Here is a 22,147-nt window from a genome sequence, read left to right on the forward strand (position 1 = left end):
TTTTTTTATTACCCGACAATTAAAACACAGTTCTTTTAAATAACGACAATCTACAATTTATTTACTATGACTCCACACTTTACAATTCGTTCACACTGAAGTTATTCGTTTGACGCTTTAATTAAGACTGACTCGTTAGCAGCATGCGAGCGCTTTTATATATGACGGTGTGGCAATACGAGAACATTCTGGTAGCACTACAATATTCTGGCAACGCCAGAACATTCTTAGACAATGCTAGAAGGATCTACGACCATTAAGTCATTCATCTGGTGGCTGCTAAACACATACACACTCACATAGATATACGCTCGCATTACTACAAGAACAAAAACAATGACAATATACAATGAGATGAAATGAGAATGCAAAATAAAGGTGAGTATTAAGATCGAGTTTAGCCGCTAAATTTCACTAAAGTGAAAACTAAATCAGTAAAAAAAGCCATTAAATTATACATATTTGTTGCAGATTTCATTATAACTTGATGGGGAATATCCCAAAGCAAATTTTCACAAAGTCTGTATCCCTTAAAATGGATTATTAAGGAAAAGTAATCGTGAAAAAATGACGATTTTAGCGGCTAAACTCGAACTTAATACCCACCTTAACAAAGCAAAGGGGTTGTTATCAAAGAGAGTGAGAACTTACATGAAAATAAGCAAACAAAAGAACATAAAAGAAATTCAGGAAAGTGCTAGAAAATGAATAGATGATTCCAACAAGTGATAGCGAAATTTTATCGTTACAATTTTAAATTAACGGAAACTAATTTAAATAAACTTATATCTATAATTATCAAATTCGTAACAATACATTTAAATCTGACTCGATCTGGACAACATTTTTTAGACTTTTTAAATTAAGTCGGCTATAGACTTAATCCTCTAATGCCCCATTTTTCTGCTATCTGATAAAATAGTCTAGGTTTACGACACAAAAGCCAGAGAACGAAACAATCAAAATCAATACGGTAAAATTCAGTATATTCTGCAAAGTCTCTTGTAAAGTTTTGAGTTTGAGTTTTGCTCTTATTTTACGCATTTTTGTTGTCTTTACGTGTGTTTCACTATAAGCGTCCCGTTTTATAGTAGACCGCCTAAAGGCGGGATTGGGCATTAGAGGGTTAAAATTTAAGTCGGCTAATGTCCTGGGGAAATCTGGGCCAATTTTGAGGGAACTTCACAAAAGCGCATTTATGATTTATCGGTTGATAGATTACATAGAAGTATAGGAATATTGGAGTTGGAGATTTTTACAAGTTTTCGACTAAGCAATCACGATTTTAAAAGGAAATTGTGGCATTTTGACCATTTTTACCGAAATTAGAAAAACAGATATATGGTAGCTATTTCTAAATCTGAACCGATTTCAACAAAATTTGGCATGCATAGTAACAATGTTAATTCTACTCCCTGTGAAAAATTTCACGTAAATCGGTGTTAAAATTCGGTATCTGTGGTCATATGGGAGCTATATCCCAGTCTGAATCGATTTCAATCAAATTTAGCACACTTGACGATACTACTAATTGTTCTCCTTGTACGAAATTTCACGCACATCAGGCTAAATCGCCGGCTTCTGGGGCAATATAAGTCCATATCGGGTGAAATATATATGGGAACTATATCTATATCTGAACCGATTTCAATCAAATTTAGCACAAAGCTACTAATTTAGCACACTTGACAAAGCTACTAAATTTCGCACAAGGAGTAGCGAAATTTCACGGTAAAACTCTATCTGCTTGGTTCATATATGTCCATATCGGACGAAAGATAAATATGGGAGCTATATCTAAATCTGAGCCGATTTCTTCCAAAATCAATAGGGTTCTATTCTGATCCAAAAAACATGTGACAAATTTGAAGTCGATTGGATTGAAACTGCGACCTGGACTTTACAAAACTGTGTTCACAGACAGGCGGACGGACATAGCTATATCGACTGAAGGGTCGATCCTGAGTAATATTACCAAAGACACCATGTGTCCATCTCGTCTCCTTCTGGGTTTTGCAAATATATGAACTAACTTGTAATATCCTGTTCCACAGTATGCAGCAGGTTATAAAAACTGCGGAAAATTTTGATCTCCGTATTAAGACTTTCTGAATAATACTAGCAAATACTTTATAGCAAATTCTACTTCTGTCGTTATATTATAGCAACTTCCACTTCTGTTGATAAACGGATCGGCACACTTTTCTAATATTATTTGAAAATTTCCATTATTTTATTTATCCTTACTGTATACACAGTAAAATTCAGAAATTTAAATTTATTGTAAAACCGGTGTTAAACAAAGGCTATTTAAATTTCAATGTAAAATTGCCAAATGTGCACCAAAAAAAAAAATGCTTTCCTCCGGAACGAACTTTTAGTCAAACGCATTTTCTTTTAATGTAAATTTCTGTAGTAGCAAATAAACCCGATTCTGTGACAAACGATCCAACAAAATAGGAAAATAGTCCGGTTTTTTAAACTAAGAAGAACCGACATAGCTAGAGCTTATAATTTTCAGGCCCTTGGTGGTCTAAAAGACTTTTTGAAGACCCCTAAAAGTAACCAGAGGCGGTCGAAAGATCCCCAATAACATCAACAGGAATTATAGAGATGTTTTTATACCCTCCACCATAGGATGGGGGTATATTAACTTTGTCATTCCGTTTGTAACACATCGAAATATTGCTCTAAGACCCAATAAAGTATATATATTCTGGGTCGTGGTGAAATTCTGAGTCGATCTGAGCATGTCCGTCCGTCCGTCTGTTGAAATCACGCTAACTTCCGGACGAAACAAGCTATCGACGTGAAACTTGGCACAAGTAGTTGTTATTGATGTAGGTCGGATGGTATTGCAAATGGGCCATATCGGTCCACATTTACATATAGCCCCCATATAAACGGACCCCCAAATTTGCCTTGCGGGGACTCTAAGAGAAGCAAATTTCATCCGATGCGGCTGATCTCTAACAACTATGCAAAAATTGGTCCACATGGATCCATAATTATATATAGCCCCCACAAAAACCGATCCCCCGATTTGGCTTGCGGAGCCTCTAAGTGAAGCAAATTTCATCCGATCCGACTGATATTTGGTATATGGTCTCTAACAACTATGCAAAAATTGGTCCACATCGTCAATAATTATATATAGCCCTCATATAAACCGATCACCAGATTTGGCCTCCGGAGCCTCTTGGAAGACCAAAATTCATCTGATTCAATTGAAATTTGGTACGTGGTGTTAATATATGGCCTCAAACACCCATGAAAAAATTGGTCTACATCGATCAATAATTATATATAAGCCCCATATAAACCGATCCCCAGATTTGACCTCCGGATCCCCTTGGAAAAGCAAAATTCATCCGATTCGGTTGAAATTTGGTACGTGATGTTAGTATATGATATCCACCAACCATGCAGGAATTGGTTCATATCAGTCCATAATTATATATAGTCCCCATATAAACCGATCACCACCGTTGCCTTTTGGAAAAGCAAAATTCATCCGATCTGGTACGTGGTGGTAGTATATGATAAAGGGTGATTTGTTAAGAGCTTGATAACTTTTTAAAAAAAAAAAACGCATAAAATTTGCAAAATCTCATCGGTTCTTTATTTGAAACGTTAGATTGGTCCATGACATTTACTTTTTGAAGATAATTTCATTTAAATGTTGACCGCGGCTGCGTCTTAGGTGGTCCATTCGGAAAGTCCAATTTTGGGCAACTTTTTCGAGCATTTCGGCCGGAATAGCCCGAATTTCTTCGGAAATGTTGTCTTCCAAAGCTGGAATAGTTGCTGGCTTATTTCTGTAGACTTTAGACTTGACGTAGCCCCACAAAAAATAGTCTAAAGGCGTCAAATCGCATGATCTTGGTGGCCAACTTACCGGTCCATTTCTTGAGATGAATTGTTCTCCGAAGTTTTCCCTCAAAATGGCCATAGAATCGCGAGCTGTGTGGCATGTAGCGCCATCTTGTTGAAACCACATGTCAACCAAGTTCAGTTCTTCCATTTTTGGCAACAAAAAGTTTGTTAGCATCGAACGATAGCGATCGCCATTCACCGTAACGTTGCGTCCAACAGCATCTTTGAAAAAATACGGTCCAATGATTCCACCAGCGTACAAACCACACCAAACAGTGCATTTTTCGGGATGCATGGGCAGTTCTTGAACGGCTTCTGGTTGCTCTTCACTCCAAATGTGGCAATTTTGCTTATTTACGTAGCCATTCAACCAGAAATGAGCCTCATCGCTGAACAAAATTTGTCGATAAAAAAGCGGATTTTCTGCCAACTTTTCTAGGGCCCATTCACTGAAAATTCGACGTTGTGGCAGATCGTAAGTCTATTCATGATGAAATGTCAAAGCATACTGAGCATCTTTCTCTTTGACACCATGTCTGAAATCCCACGTGATCTGTCAAATACTAATGCATGAAAATCCTAACCTCAAAAGAATCACCCTTTATTTAACATCCGAGTCAGTTGAAATTTGGTACATTGTGCTAGCATATGGCCATGCCTAACTAGGTCCATATCGGTCTATAGTTAACATATATATAGCCCTCAGATAAATCGATCCCCAATCATACAAAAATTGGTCCATATAAGCGACCCTCATATTTCAATTCTGGTTCTATACGTACCGTGCAAAAGTCCATGTCGATTCGTAATTATTTGTAGACTTACCTATACATAACTTTTTTGTCTAATATATACCACGTATCAAGGCCGTAGCCAGGATTTTAATTCGGGGGGGGGGGGGGTTCAACTTAAAAAAAATATTCATATAATCTCATGTGTAGAAAATTTTATTTATGCATAGGTATGTATACAATATTTTTATAATATTTAATTGAGCCGACGGGCTTTTTGGGCAGCAAATAAATCAATTACTTCTTCAGTCGGCACATTTATTCGGTGATGAACCAATCCATTGAGTCTACTCTCGCTACCCTGCCAGCATTTCATCCTCATCGCTACTACAGACTCGTAAATGTCACCACAACCATCGCGAACTGTGATGGGGAAGCATATCAAAAAGTACAAAATGTACATGAAAGTATTTTGCCATCACTACTGTTAGAAGAGCCATTTTATTTTTTGTGAAACGCCAAGCGCAACCAGCTTGTTTTATTTTATTTAAATAAAAACGAAAATAAAGTATTGAAGACAAAGATATTATGCTTAAAATTGTGAAAGGTATATGGTGAACAATTTTCGACTTTCCAAATAGAATAAAGTGATCGTTTTTCAAATATTTTTCCAGGCACGCTGTCTCCATCGAAAATAAACAAACTGGCTAATAGACTCTGCAATATGTAACTTGCTACTTAAAACTCAACATCATTCTTTTATTAATGCAAAAAATTATGTTAAATGTGATGAGATAAACCGAAAAATGTTTTATTTATAAGAAATTATAAATGTTTAATCAAATCAATAAACATCTACACAATCGTGTTTTACTTGACCACAATGATTCTTCTACAAATACCTTAAAATGCACTTTTTATGATAGTTTGCAGGGGTTCTTATTGGCGTCCTTCGAAATTGATCTAAATAGGCACCTAATAATTGCACTGATGAGAAACTTTTTCGTAGTAACTTAGCGTGGTACAACTTCTTAATAGTGACGGCGCTTTTCCGACGAGTTTTTGATGTCGTATATGATTGTTTTCGACGTAGTGGGGATTCTCAGAAGCGCCCCCAAATACAAAAAATGTTGGCAGGGTAGTCGAATTTCTAAGATACGTCTTTAATCTCTTCATTGTTGAAAATGAAAGTTCGGATGAGTACGTAGTAACTGCAGGGATGGAAAATGCAGTACTGTAGTACTTTTTTCAATACTTTTTCACCCCGGTCAGTACCGTAGTACTCCCGCGAATGATTTAGTACCTTTTGTGTAGACATTTTTGAGTCGATATCAGATTTATGGTACAATAGCTTTGACAAAATATTTTAATATTTTGAGAAAGTCTTTATCAACCTTATTTGCTAATAGTCTTTTACAAATATGGCAAAACAGACATGTTCATGTGGGAAGAAAATCTCGATTTTGTAAAAGACATAGTCAAAAACAGGATTTTATTGAACTTCAAGAATGTTTTAGTCGAAAAAAGAAACAATTTAGAAAACGATGTTAAGAAGTTTTAAGATACCACAACCCAATTAATTCGATTGGGGATGACAGTCTTTCGTAGAAGTTTCTACGCAATCCATGATGGAGGGTACATAAGATTCGGCCTGGCCGAACTTACGGCCGTATATTCTTGTTTTTACATAACATAACAATGATAGCGATTCCTATAGATTTTTCATAACAATAAAATTTGATGATTTTATAAAATTCGGTTGAACCGATGGTGTCGGTTATTTGTTTCAAAAACACTGTCCTCCGGTTGTGGAAAATATGCCTGTATTTTATAAGCGAGAAAACCCGAGTTTTTAATTACTCTAAACCCCCATAAAAATCAGTAAACGATTGCACTATCGTCATCGTATCAGCAATTGCTTAAATTTTAACAAAAAATATTTGCATACTTCTAGGCTGTAATCATAAAATCAGGCTACCTTGACAAGTGCTAGCTACATATTTAGAAAATTAAAAAGTTTAAATTAATTTTAAAATTATTTTTTTTTCATTCTATTCATTAAATTAAATATAAATCTTATAAAATTTTTATATGTGTTGATATTCATTCGATAGTTATCATAAATTTGAAATTGTTTGGTCTGTTGCATAGTGTTATAAATATAAAATGTAGTGTGCTTCGTGTTCGCAATATAATAAACATAAAATTTTATATTTGTATATTTTTTTTTGAGCTCACAGTGCTTCGAGTGTCTTTAATCCAACCAAAGCATCGGTGGGTATCCTATAGAATAAATTGCCTTCGAGACGTAGGGTGCGTAATTTTGGTAAATGTTGCAGGCTGTTGCTGTCCATGCTCGCTAAGGCGTTGCCATTTAATTGCCTTTCAGTAGTGGGAACAATAGATATTACAGCGGAAAAAGGATATGGGAGGACGAGAACAAAACAAAAACGTGAAATGGAGATAAATGGATAGATGGATGGACATTGAACATGACATGTGTGATTGTGTGTGATGTAGTGTTGGACATGTGGACAAATGTATTTCGTTTCATATTGAGTGTGTCCATCATTGGATTCATAGTAAACAAATATTTCCCAAAATAAATGGGATTCATTTATTTAGTTTGGTTTCATTTGGATGTGTGTTTTAGGGTTTTTTGTTTAGTAAATATAAGAGTATATTGTGTGTGTGTTTGTTTGTGTGATGATGAGGATGATGACAATGGAAATGATTGTCAATGGTCGATTATAAATAAAGAAAGGCAATACAAATGTAGGCAAATAAGGCACGCAATCAATTCGGCCAAGGATGATGATGCATGTTGAGATGATTTCATTTATGATGTTTGTTTTTTTTTATTATTTTTTATGAAATGAACGACAAAAAAGAGACAAGATGAAAAAATATATATAAATAAAATATAAAAAAAAAACTATACATTTAATACTAAAAAAATATATGTATACAATACATAAAATATTATGATAAAACATCATTTTTGACAATTGCAGAACATTTTCAAATTTCATAAAAAGTGTTGCATACTTTCAGGCTTTGATTATATTGCGGTGGTGAATTTCTTATTAGCGCTTATCTCAAATTATCTGATATCACATTTTCCATAGTTGAGCACAAAAATTGGTTAACAGGTTCAGAACATTCAAGGTTTCGAAAAAAAATTGAAAGCCATTAAAAAATACAAAACAAATTGCAGCAACGGTGTATGTGAAATATTATGTGTTTCAATTTATTATTAGATAAAATAAAGTTTTGTTTTTGGGACATTTAAAATTGTTCACCCACGTGAGTAATTTCACCCGCTATATTGATCCTTAGTAAATCGCCGTAGTTACAAACGTCTTCCAAAGAGGAATATACGGGGCCTTGTCAAATAAGCTAATATGTGACACCAAACTGTTGCAGTAGATAATCTATCGAAGGCTACCGTGATGAGATTCATTCAGACCATGATGATCCCGTATTCATGGAATCTTGAGATAAAAAGGGTGTAGCACCTAAACCAATGTAGTTTAGACTCAGGCAACACAAAATTCCACTATAGCAAGGGGTTTTTGTATCGGATAAACCCAATTCATCCTCGAGTGGTATGGTACATTTCGGGAGGCCTACTATGATTCTGTTGATCCGAGCCGTGATGGAGGAAGTTTCCGCATCGATTTGACGAGATTGTTACAGATCATCCTTTTGAGTTCGGTCCTCAAAATAATGCCAGATGTGCCTAACGTAGTGGATTACACTTTGGCGAGTCCACTTTTCGCCAAAAAGTTTGAGACTCTAATCCCCAACAGTGAGGCGTGGTGCACACAGACCCCGGGGAATAAAGAATATATAGATTTCTACACTGATGGCTCCAAATTGGATGGACAATTGGGTTTCGGAGTATATTCCAATGATCAGGAACTTCGAATAGCGAAAAGATTACCTAATCACTGTAGTGTTTTTCAGGCTGAAATATTAGCAATAAGAGAGGTGGCGAATTGGCTGAGAAGTAATGTTCCAAAAAATGTGGGCATTAATATATACTTAGACAGTCAACCTGCAATTGGACTCTGTGTTCCTCAATTCGAAAACGGCCATCGACTGCCGCAAATCTCTCAATGAGAAGGCTGAACAGTACAATATTCACCTAATATGGGTGCCTGGCCATAGGAACATAACGGGGAACTGCGAAGCGGATGAGTTGGCAAGGGTAGGGACTACCTTACATATTCCAGGGGAACTAGAATCTGTTGGTATGCCCCTGGCTACCTGCAAGCTCATGCTGCGTGAGAAGGCTGTTATGATGGCAAATGTTCGATGGGAGAATTGCAAGGGCTGTAACGACACCAAACAAATATGGCCCCATTTAAACTTAATCCGCACACTAGATATGCTAGTGTTCTCGAGACGTCAGATATCACTCCTGATATCTGCTATAACGGGTCGCTGCCTGATAGGCGATTTTGCAAAAACTATAGACGCGAAGTATAATGACTATTGTATGAGCTGTCATGATGCGGAGGAAAAGGAATCAATTAAACATCTCTTGTATGAGTGTCCTGCATTTTGTGTAAAGCGCAAGCAACTTTTAGGAGCATATAGCTTCAGATTACTGGCGGATCTGGAAAACGCTAACTTAAGCAGTCTGCTAATGTTTTTGGAACAATCTGGTTGGTTCAACAAAGAAAAACAATCAAGAAGGTTCAGCGGTTAAATCTAGAAGTGCCCATATGTAATAGGTACTTTTAGTTAATGTGGTATCACAATGGACTGAATAGTCTAAGTGGGCCTGAATCTTAATCGGGCTGCCACTTTAACCTAACCTAACAGACCATCCTGATCCGTTATTCATGGAACTGAATCTTGAGACAAACACAAGCGGAATTCTAGGTAAGACCACCTGAATAAATGTAGCATGGGCTAAGGTAAAGGGATTTTGTGCACCACAAAAAAAAATACCTTTCAAATGTCCGAGGAAGGAGTCACAGTTATTCCCCTATAGCAGAGGGTTTTGGTACCGGTACAATCCAATTCATCCTCTAGCCATATTGTGCATTTCGGGTGGCCTACTATGATTCTGTTAATCCCACCTGTGATGGAGGAAGATCGCGGATCGACCTGCCAAAACCACCGTGACGAGATTGGTACATACCATGCTGATGCCTCATTCAGAGAACTGAATCTTGAGACAAAAAAGGGTGTTGGCAAATACAAGCGGAATCCTGGTTAAGGCCACGTGAATTAACATCAAAGTTATTTTGTACACCACAAAATACCTTTCAAATGTCCGAGGAAGTTATTCCCTTATGGCAGCGGTGTTTCCATACCAAATCTACTTAGCGGGTCTGTCAAAGATTATGCTACTGCCAGACATCCACCTGATAACCTATTCGAACGATAGGGGAGCCAACGTGGTGCAATGGTTAGCATGCCCGCCTTGCATACACAAGGTCGTGGGTTCGATTCCTGCTACGACCGAACACCAAAAAGATTTTCAGCGGTGGATTATCCCACCTCAGTAATGCTGGTGACATTTCTGAGCTTCTCTAAGTGGTTTCACTGGAATGTGGAACGCCGTTCGGACTCGGCTATAAAAAGGAGGTCACTTGTCATTGAGCTTAACATAAATCGGGCAGCACTCAGTGATAAGAGAGAAGTTCACCACTGTGGTATCACAATGGACTGAATAGTCTACGTGAGCCTGATACATCGGGCTGCCACATAACCTAACCTAACCTAACCTATAGATACGTAAGAGATAACAAGGAGATTGCAGTGAAAATAAGTGATTACCTTCTTGCACTTTGAAATTTCTTTATCTACAGGAATCAAGAGCACGATGTCCATAATCGTAGCCAGGACATTACTCAGTCCAAAAAGCACAATGTTCTTGTTGTCCTTTGATTTTGCAAGAGGAATTAGTATCTGAAGTAGTAGTAGTATCTGAAGACATTGGCTCATCGTATTTCACGTACGATAAGAATACTCGTGACCAGAGCATTACTAAGTCCAAGAACCCCAAAGTCTCCGCGTATTAGTAGCATTTCAGGGAACATAAGAGGTGATCCAAAAGACTTACAAGTCTATGCTTCGGATTGCCAGTTGTCACTACATGGATACCAGTTGTCACTACATGGCCCTCTCGTCACTACATGCCACCTAAACGAGGACACTTTGTGGAATTGTGGAGGGAATAAGAGCGGCATTGAAGTTGAAGCATACGACAATATCATCCATTCAGAGTGGCGTGAATGTGCTAAGGCTATCAGGTTCGACTTCACAAGGAATAAATCGGGGAAAACCAAGACTGCTTAAAATGACCAAATCAGTTAAACAGTTACCTCTCGCTCCTGAACAAAAATTAGTCCTGACACTGCGAAATCCCCACCACCAGCACCTGATAATATGCTGTGGCTTAAACCACCTACATTTCTGAGGGTTTCAAAGCTTCTCTAAGTGGTTTCACTGCAATGTGGAACGCCGTTCGGACTCGGCTATAAAAAGGAAGTTCCTTGTCATTGAGCTAAACATGGAATCGCGCAGCACTCAGTGATAAGAAATGACACCAGCATTACTGAGGTGGGATAATCCACCGCTGAAAAACTTTTTGGTGTGTATGTGTATGCAAGGCGGGCATGCTAATCATTGCACCACGGTGGTGACGTGATACCTAATGTACTCTAGTGACATCAAGTAGAGGAAGTTTGCTTTCTAGAATTGGATAGACGCTTGAAATGTCATAAATTAAAACCTAAAACTGGACCACCTGTAAATTTTGACCAATGGCTATGCCCCTTAATAACTATATGGCAAACGAAGATAAATGTCACAACAAATTCGATTACCTAAAGGAATTATCAAAGCGAAGAAAAGGAAATTCGATCAATATTTAGTAGAGCATTATATTTTCGACATTTCCATGACTTATAATACACCACGCAAAATAAGGAAGTATTTGTATGCAAACACCCATATCTATTTGCTACTTACATGGATATTAAATTTGTTAAACCTTGAAATGCATATGCTGGCAGTGTTTTAAGGCCACAATTTTGCAAATTTAAACGCTTCAATTTGGTTAAACCATAAAAAGCCAAGGGATCCAATACATCCAAATTGTTATCGGCCAAAGTCCTGGAGAAGAAAGAGAAATAATAAGAAATGAATTAAGAAATTAAAAACATATATGTAGCAGTATACATAATTTGCCACTATAGGTAAACACTCGTTCGAATAATTTGGGGAAAATATTTAAAAACAAGCATATACGGCCGTAAGTTCGGCCAGGCCGAATCTTATGTACCCTTCACCATGGATTCCATAAAGACTGTCATCCACAATCGAATTAATTGGGTTGCGGTAACACTTGCCGATGGCAAGGTATCTTAAAACTTCTTAACATCGTCTTCTCAATTGTAAGTTAGTCCATAAAGGGTATATAATAAACAAAAAAGGTCGATTAAATACGTATATAATTCAGTTTGACAAAATTTTCTATAGAAAAAAAATTTTGACAAAATTTTCCATAGCAATAAAATTTTGGTAAGATTTTCTACAGAAATAAAATTTTGACAAAATTTTCTATAGAAATAAAATCTTGTCAAAATTCTGTATAGTAATAAAATTTTGACAAAATTTTGTATATAAAAAAAAAATTTCAACAAAATTTTCTAAAATCTTGACAAAAATTTTCTATAGTAATAAAATTTTGACAAAAATTTCTATAGAAATAAAATTTTGGTAGATTATTTTTGAGAATCGGCTATATATAACTATAGACTGCTATGTACCAGTTTTAGCATGGTTTTTAGCAGCCATATACTAGTGCAATGTACCAAGTTTCAACCGGATCGGATGAATTTTGCTCTTTCAAGGAGCTCCGGAGGTCAAATCTGGAGATGGGCATGGTCGTTAGAGACCATATAATAACACCATTTACCAAATTTCAGCCGGATCAGATGAAATTTGCTTCTCTTAGAGGCTCCGCAAACCAACTCTGGGGATCGGTTTATATGGGGTCTGTATATAATTATGGACCGATATGAACCAATTTTTGCATGGTTGTTAGAGACCATACACTCACACCATGTACCAAATTTCAGCCGGATCAGATGAAATTTGCTTCTCTTAGAGGCTCCGCAAGCCAAATCTGGGGATCGGTTTATATAGGGGCTTTATATACCCAGCAAAAAAAGCGTCGTCACAAAAGTAATGAAATTGTTCTTTTTGGATTCTATGACATGGACTTGTCATAGGAGGGAAGTCCTCCATTTCAACAGCCGTTGCAATGAATTTGCATCACTTCTTTCGGTGTGATCCGAATTCAATGTTTTGGATGTAAATTAAAAAAATCTGTGATATGTTGTCAAATAAATATTTTTTATAAATTTGTATAATTTTTAATGGATTCTAACGCTTGTCGGAAACGTTTGACTTCAAATATTTTCAAAAATTCACAAGTTTTTCAGATTGGATTTAACATTTTTTTCGAAAAAATTCTTACTCTGTTTTTAACCTATTTGAAACAAAACAAGTATATACAGCACTAAGTTCGGCCGGGCCGATTCTTAAATACCCACCACCAAGGCCGTAGCCAGGATTTTAATTCGAGGGGGGGGGGGGGAATCAACTTTAAAAAAAAATATTCATATAATCTGATGTGTAGAAAATTTTATTTATGCATAGGTATGTATACAATATTTTTATACTATTAAATTGAGCCGACGGGCATTAGCGTAGCTAGACAATTTTCCTAGGGGGGGCTATAGCCCCCCTAGCTAAAACTTTATAGACTGAACTTATAGGTTCAACTAGTTTTTTTTTTTTTTTTTATTAGGTCGAAAACCTTAGTTGTTAGTACCTTCATTTTTTTGTATTTATTTTCATAATTTATTATGATTTTAAATAAACTAATACTAATAATTCATTTTTTTATATTTTAATGCGTAATTTTTTGTTTTCTTTTTTCAAATAGTTTAAAAAAGTTTAAGAATAAATAAAATGGTACAAATTATTCAAATTTTGCCACAAAAATGCTAAATCCATTATCCAGAAAAATCGATAATATTTGAAAAAACGTTTCAAACAAGCGTTAGAATGCATTAAAAATCATAAAAAGTATAAAAATTATTTATTTGGGAAAATATCACAAAATTTTTAATTCACATTCAAAACACTGAATTCAGAACACACCTTAAGAAGTGATGCAAATTCATTGCAACGGTTGTTGAAACGGTGGACATTCGTTCTATGACAAGTTCATATTACATTCATCGCTTATCCGCCAATTTTGTACCACTTCCAGACCCAAAAAGAACATTTTCACTTCTTTTTTGGCGACGCTTTTTTGCAGTATTATTAAGATATTAATTTATGAAAGAATAGTTTTAATATCAATTACAATTTTTTATTCAACTAAATCATAAGTTCAACCACAGCTTTATTTCATAAATATCAGACCAACGTAATTCGATTGTGCATGAAAGTCTTTAGTGAAACTTTGTGCGTTGTACGAGTATATACTTGTTTAATTTTTATAAAAATGTAAAATCGTAAATAGGTTTTCAAATTCTGGGGGGGGGGCTAAAATTTTTCTGGGGGGTCTAAGCCCCCTCCCCAGAGGCCTTCCTACGCTTATGCCGACAGGCTTTTTGGGCAGCAAATAAATCAATGACTTCTTCAGTCGGCACATTTATTCGGCGATGAACGACATTAATGCCAATCCTTTGAGTCTACTAGTCGAATTTCTAAGATACGTCTTTAATCTCTTCATTGTTGAAAATGAACGTTCGGATGAGCACGTAGTAACTGCAGGGATGGAAAATGCAGTACTATAGTACTTTTTTCAAACCTTTTTCACCCCGGTCATTACCGTAGTACCCCCGCGAATAATTTAGTACCTTTTGTGTAGACATTTTGGAGTCGATATCAGATTTATGGTACAATAGCTTTGACAAAATATTTTAATATCTTGAGCAAGTCTTTATCAACCTTATTTGCTAATAGTCTTTTACAAATATGGCAAAACAGACATGTTCATGTGGGAAGAAAATCTCGATTTTGTAAAAGACATAGTCAAAAACAGGATTTTATTGAACTTCAAGAATGTTTTAGTCGAAAAAAGAATGCGATTCTATATAATCGATTTTTTATTTCGGTAGAAAATGTTGTCAAAATTTTATTTCTATATAGAATTTTTGCAAAATTTTATTTTTATAGAAAATTTTGTAAAAATTTTATTTCTTTAGGAAATTTTTGCAAAATTTTACTTCTATAGAAAATTTTGTCAAAATTTTATTTTCTTTAAAATTCAGTCTCTTGACAATAATCTTCCAGTGAAATTTTTGTTGAAATTTAGTAAAAAGTACCTTTCCGCTCAAAAAATACCTTTTTTGTACTTTCTTAAAAATTGTATTTTCCATCCCTGAGTAACTGGCAAAGTGACCAAAATATTTAAAAGAATATGCACGTTTGGAAATATCTCTTTATTGCTTCCATCGCTGAATTAGGTTCTTTTCGCAGGTTTTGCGCCATTTCATTTACACATGTGTGTTTGGCTGTTTCGTTGTTGTTGCTATGGCCAAACAAAGCGAGTCATGTTCACAAAAAGAACAACAAACACACATAAAAAGCAGAAATACATTTTCCAAAAATGAAATTTGTGGTGCGAGAACAAAAACAATTTGTTTTTTTCGACCGTCGTTTGACGGGCTTTTCAACTAGTATTCTATGATTTGTGCAAGTTTTATAGGTAAGGGTTTTTCCAAATAAAACCTCCAGCTTTTCTTCAACATCTTCGATAAGATTTTTCTATGCAGCTAAAAATATATATTTATATAAAAATATTCATTCATTTCGGGGGGGGGGGGGGGTTTGATCCCCCTCATCCCCCCCCCTGAATACGGCCTTGCCCACCACCATGAACCAAATATTAGGGTTACCTTTGAAATTTCAGGAGGGCTTGAGGACACTTCCCGACGATAAATTTAAAGATTTCACCTATGATGACTATATCAGATTCTGGATTTATAAGTACCATTTTTGCTTGAGTTTTAGAGGAATCATAAACCTCTCTTGTAAGTGTGCAAGAAAATTATAAAATGAAATCTTAAATCTGTAGAAGTAAAATCTGGACATTTTACATTGAGTTTCAAGCAATTTTCATGATCAGTGCGCTTTCTACACCCTCAAGAAGTGAAATCGGTCTATATGGAGGCATTACCAAATGGACCGATAAAAACTTAATCCGATACACGTTTTTGTGAGCCTAAAATACCAGAATATTTACAATTTCAGGCAAATCAGATAAAAACTACGGTTTCTAGAAACCCAAGGAGTTAAATCGGGAGATCGTTCTTATGGGGGCTATACTAAAATATGGACCGATACTCACCGTTTTCGGCACACCTCTTTATGACCCGAAAATACCTCTAGATTTCCAATTCCAGGCAAATATGATAAAAACTTCGGATTCTAGAAGCCCAAGAAGTAAAATCGGGAAATCGGTCTATACGGAGACTATACCAAAATATGGACCGATACTCACCATTTTCGACACACCTCTTTATGGTCCTAAAATACCTCTAGATTTCCAATTTCAGACAAATTGGATAAAAACTACGGTTTCTATAAGCCTAAGACCCCAAATCGGGTGGTCGTTTTATATGGGGACCATATCAAAACATGGACCGATACTCACAATTTTTGGCACACGTATTTGTCGTCCTGCAATACCTCTAGATTTCCAATTTCAGGTAAATTGAATAAAAACTGCGGTTTCTATAAGCCCAAGAAGTAAAATCGGGAGATCGGTCTATATGGGGGCTATACCAAAATATGGACCGATACTCACAATTTTTGGCACACGTATTTGTGGTCCTGCACTACCTCTAGATTTCTAATTTCAGGTAAATTGAATAAAAACTGCGGTTTCTATAAGCCCAAGAAGTAAAATCGGGAGATGGGTCTATATGTGGGCTATACCAAAACATGGACCGATACTCACCATTTTTGGCACACCTCTTTACGGTCATAAAATACTTCTAGATTTCAAATTTCAGGCAAATTGGCTAAAAACTACGATTTCTTTAAGCCCAAGACCCCAAATCGGGAGGTCGGTTTATATGGGGACCATATCAAAACCTGGACCGATATAGCCCATCTTCGAACTTGACCTGCCTGCAGACAAAAGAGGAGTTTGTGCAAAATTTCAGCACGATTGCTTCATTATTGAAGACTGTAGCGTGATTACAACAGACAGACAGACAGACGGACATCGTTACATCGTCTTAGAATTTCTCCCTGATCAAGAATATATATACTTTATAAAGTCGAAAATCGATATTTCGATGTGTTACAAACGGAATGACAAACTTATTATACCCCCGTCACCATTCTATGGTGGTGGGTATAAAAAGGTTCAAATTACCCATTAGAAGTATGAAAAAAAAACAAGTTATAAAAAATTGAATTAAAAGAACTTCCTGGGTAGTTAAAATAAAGGACATCATTGGGAGTGCATCTTCTGGAAGTGCTTTTAAAGTTGTGCCTTTGGAAGAACTTCCAAAATTTTTTGCTGGGTAATTATGGACCGATATCGACCAATTTTTGTATAGTTGTTAGAGACCATATACTTACACCATGTACCAAATTTCACCAGGATCAGATTAATTTTGCTCCTCTAAGAGCTCCGGACGTCAAATCTGGGGATCGGTTTATGGGTATATAATTAAGACCGGTATGCACTAATTTTGGCATGGTTATTAGATACTAGAGGTCTGCACAATTGCATTTGTAAATGCAGAGTACACGTGTACTTGCTAAATGAGTACATCTATTTGAGAGAGTCGCAAAACAATTGGTACACATTTTAATGAACACCAAAAGCCACGAGTAACTTCTTGTTGCTACTCTGACGTCGTCACTACCAACAAACACATATTCCTCTTTCCCTCTTATTGAAGTGTACTCAGAGTGATCACGTCGAGTATGTTGCGAGAACAAAACTTCATAGAGTACTCCATGTACCACGTGCAGTTTCAGAAATACAAGAAAACAGTTAATCTCCATAATATATGTTTTCGGATTGATATAAAGAACGGCAAACGTTAAGGTAAGCGTGTGACATACATAAATATATGAAATATGTGACATACATACATACCTATGATTAATAATAATGGAAAGTTTTGCTTCGCACATAACTGAGCAATACTTGTGGTACGACGTGAAGTGAAGAGAATCCATGTTGTACTTTTTCTCAAGTACTTACATTTTTATTGTTCCTTTTTTTCGGAACACATATTGTTTCGGATAAGTACTTGGTGGTATTTGACAAGCAAGTGTTCTCTTCACTTCACTACTTGCGCTCTGAGAGAAAGACAGTGTATGTACTATATTCGACAGCGAATTGCATACATGTAGTGAAAAGTTATTCGATGCAGACCTCTATTAGATACCATATAAAGGGTGATTCTTTTGAGGTTAGGATTTTCATGCATTAGTATTTGACAGATCACGTGGGATTTCAGATATGGTGTCAAAGAGAAAGATGCTCAGTATGCTTTGACATTTCATCATGAATAGACTTACTAACGAGCAACGCTTGCAAATCATTGAATTTTATTACCAAAATCAGTGGCAGAAAATCCGCTTTTTTATCGACAAATTTTGTTCAGCGATGAGGCTCATTTCTGGTTGAATGGCTACGTAAATAAGCAAAATTGCCGCATTTGGAGTGAAGAGCAACCAGAAGCCGTTCAAGAACTGCCCATGCATCCCGAAAAATGCACTGTTTGGTGTGGTTTGTACGCTGGTGGAATCATTGGACCGTATTTTTTCAAAGATGCTGTTGGACGCAACGTTACGGTGAATGGCGATCGCTATCGTTCGATGCTAACAAACTTTTTGTTGCCAAAAATGGAAGAACTGAACTTGGTTGACATGTGGTTTCAACAAGATGGCGCTACATGCCACACAGCTCGCGATTCTATGGCCATTTTGAGGGAAAACTTCGGAGAACAATTCATCTCAAGAAATGGACCGGTAAGTTGGCCACCAAGATCATGCGATTTGACGCCTTTAGACTATTTTTTGTGGGGCTACGTCAAGTCTAAAGTCTACAGAAATAAGCCAGCAACTATTCCAGCTTTGGAAGACAACATTTCCGAAGAAATTCGGGCTATTCCGGCCGAAATGCTCGAAAAAGTTGCCCAAAATTGGACTTTCCGAATGGACCACCTAAGACGCAGCCGCGGTCAACATTTAAATGAAATTATCTTCAAAAAGTAAATGTCATGGACCAATCTAACGTTTCAAATAAAGAACCGATGAGATTTTGCAAATTTTATGCGTTTTTTTTTTTTAAAAGTTATCAAGCTCTTAACAAATCACCCTTTACTAACACCATGTATCAAATTTCAGCCGGATCAGATGAAATTTACTTCTCTTAGAGGCTTCGCAAGCCAAATCTGGGGATCGGTTTATATGGGGGCTATATATAATTATGCACCGATATGAACCAATTTTTGCATGGTTGTTAGAGACCACATACTAACACCATGTATCAAATTTCAGCCGTATCAGATGAAAGTTGATTCTCTTAGGGGCTCCGCAAGCCAAATATGGGGATCGGTTTATATGGGGGCTATATATACTTATGGACCGATGTGGACCAATATTTGCATGGTTGTTAGATACCATATACTAACACCATGTACCAAATTTCAACCGGATCGGATGAATTTTGCTCCTCCAGGAGGCTCCGCAAGCCAAATCTGAGCGTCGGTTTACATGGGGGCTATGCGTAAAAGTGGTCCGATATGGCCAATTTTCAATACCATCAGACCTACATCAATAACAACTTCTTTTGCCAAGTTTCAAGTCGATATCTTGTTTCGTTCGGAAGTTAGCATGATTCCAACAGACGTACGGACGGACATGCTTAGATCGACTCAGAATTTCACCACGACCCAGAGTATATATACTTTATGGTGTCTTAGAGCAATATTTCGATGTGTTACAAACGGAATGACAAAGTTAATATACCCCCATCCTATGATGGACGGTATAAAAAATCCAAAATTACAATCTATTACCAATGAATATAGATCAACTTGACAACACCTATTCAAGTAATTTCGGAAAAATATTCAATTAAATTTCCAAAATTCGAATCTAAAGGGTGGTTAAAATTTCAAGGACCGATGTTGATTTTGAATAAAACACAAACTATTTAATAAATTATTTTAATTTTATTTTATTATGATATATTGGTATTACTCAATTATGTATGGAACAAAATATCGGCCAAATGGGCGCCGCGACCTCGGTGGCACACCTTCTTCCGATGGTCCAAATTTTCGATGACGCTGAGGCATAATGGAGGTTCTATGCCGTTAATGTGCCGAATTATCTCATCCTTTTGCTCTTGAATTGTTGCTGGCTTATCGACGTACACCTTTTCTTTCAAATAACCCCAAAGAAAAAAGTCCAACTGTGTCAAATCACATGATCTTGGCGGCCAATTGACATCGCCATTACGTGAGATAACATTGAATTTGTTGCGCAAAAGAGCCATTGTTTCGTTAGCTGTGTGGCAAGTGGCACCGTCCTGCTGAAACCACATATCGTCCACATCCATATCTTCCAATTCGGGCATAAAAAGTTCGTTATCATCTCACGATAGTGAACACCATTCACAGTAACTGCCTGACCGGCTTCATTTTGGAAAAAAATACGGCCCGATTATGCCGCCAGCCCATAAACCGCACCAAACAGTCACTCTTTGTGGGTGCATTGGTTTTTCGACAATCACTCTTGGATTCTCATTCGCCCAAATGCGGCAATTCTGTTTATTGACGAATCCACTGAGATGAAAATGTGCCTCATCACTGAAGATGATTTTCATCGAAAATTGATCATCCACTGTTGCCATTTCTTGAAACCATTTAACACGTTGTTGGATTGTGTATCTCTCCATGGTTCAAATTGAGTAAGTCTGAAATAGAGAAATGTCAAATAAAATTAGGTGTGGTTCACATTCAACATCGGCCGTTACAATTTAACCACCCTTTATTACCAGTGAATGTAGGACAACAATATTTCTCATATATATCCTATATTCCGCTTTGGTAGACCCTTTACTTTCCATATGACCACATTTAAAAGCACACAAAATTAATGATGTATACAATAAATAAAATTGTTATAAAAACAAATTAAGTTATTTATGAAAAAATTCAATTACAAACTCTGGAAATTAAAACGAAAACAAAAACGATGGAAGACTGAAGGGAAAAACGAAAACGATAAAACTATGGTAACTTTTTGCAAATTTGAGTTATTATAGTATGACCTTTGGTCTGACATCTCTTTTAATTTATACATTTATATGGGGAACGTAAATGAACATTAGGGTGTCCCTCAAACCATTTCCCTACAAGATGGAATTTTTATTTTTGTTAAAAAGAAAAATTTTATAGATTAATTAGAACCCAATGATGCAAGAACTCTATTAAAAACAAGTAAATAAAGTCCAAAGTCGGGCGGGGCCGACTATATTATACCTTTCACCAATAGGTAGATCAAAATTTTTGATACCAACTCAACTCATTCAAATTTGTTGGGAGCTTTATTTATAAAGGTTCATATTCCCATTTACATATGAAATATTGTGGCATATTTCCCCAAATCAGGCGTATTTATATATACTGGAGCTATATGTGAATCCTAAGCAATTTGAACTAAATTTGGCACATATTGCTAAAATCATAATTGTACTCTCAGTGCAAAATTTCAAGTAAATCGAAATGTAAGTTTTGTCTCCGGTAGTTATATGAATCTAAAGCGGGAGCTGCATCTAAATCTGAACCGATTTCAAAGAAATTCAGCATACTAAACAATAGCACACACAACAATTTTTTTTTCAACCACAAAATTAATTGATCCAATTAATTATTTTAATTGAAATTTCTTCAATCACAGAAATTATATTATCAATTAAAAAACTAATTGAAAGCCAATTAAGAAATTAATTTATCCAATTAAAAAATATATTGGTACTTTTAATTGTTGTGATTGATTTTTATTTCAATTAAAAGATTTTTTAAATTGATTGATTAAATTTTTAATTGAATATTTTTTAAAACTCAATTGAGACATTAATTGGAAAAATTTTCGTGATTTTTTTTCTGTGCATCAAATGTATTCTTTGTTCAAAATTTGAAGGAACTATAGGCAAAAATCTGCAAACTAGGACTCATTAAATATAGATTTAATGAGTCCTAGGTGAATTATATATATTGGAGCTAAACCTAAATCTGAACATACTTTAGGCAAATTTGACATGAATAGCTGTAATATTAATTCTACACCCTAGGCAAAGCCTCACATAAATCGGAGTAAAACTTTGGCCTCTACCATATGAGTCTAAATTGTATTAGTCTCAATCGGGCGAACCATCAAATTTGTCACAGTTGACGACACCATCAAATGTACATCTTGTACAAAATTTGAAGTAAATCAGGATAGAAATCTGG

At 36.0% G+C, this 22,147-nt stretch overlaps 1 protein-coding gene across 1 annotated transcript in view; it reads right to left on the bottom strand.

The window, feature by feature from the left end:
• The window catches only part of rk (G-protein coupled receptor rickets), a 151,602-nt gene that overhangs the window by 50,117 nt on the left and 79,338 nt on the right, over window positions 1-22,147 (bottom strand). The window contains exons 3-4 of the mRNA XM_075293967.1: window positions 11,601-11,744; window positions 6,846-6,989 (exon numbers count right to left, since the gene is read on the bottom strand). Of these exons, the coding sequence (XP_075150082.1) occupies window positions 6,846-6,989; window positions 11,601-11,744 (288 nt within the window). The remainder of the gene's footprint in view (window positions 1-6,845; window positions 6,990-11,600; window positions 11,745-22,147) is intronic.

This window comes from Haematobia irritans, chromosome 2 (genome assembly GCF_050003625.1).
Source record: "Haematobia irritans isolate KBUSLIRL chromosome 2, ASM5000362v1, whole genome shotgun sequence".
NCBI lineage: Eukaryota > Metazoa > Arthropoda > Insecta > Diptera > Muscidae > Haematobia > Haematobia irritans.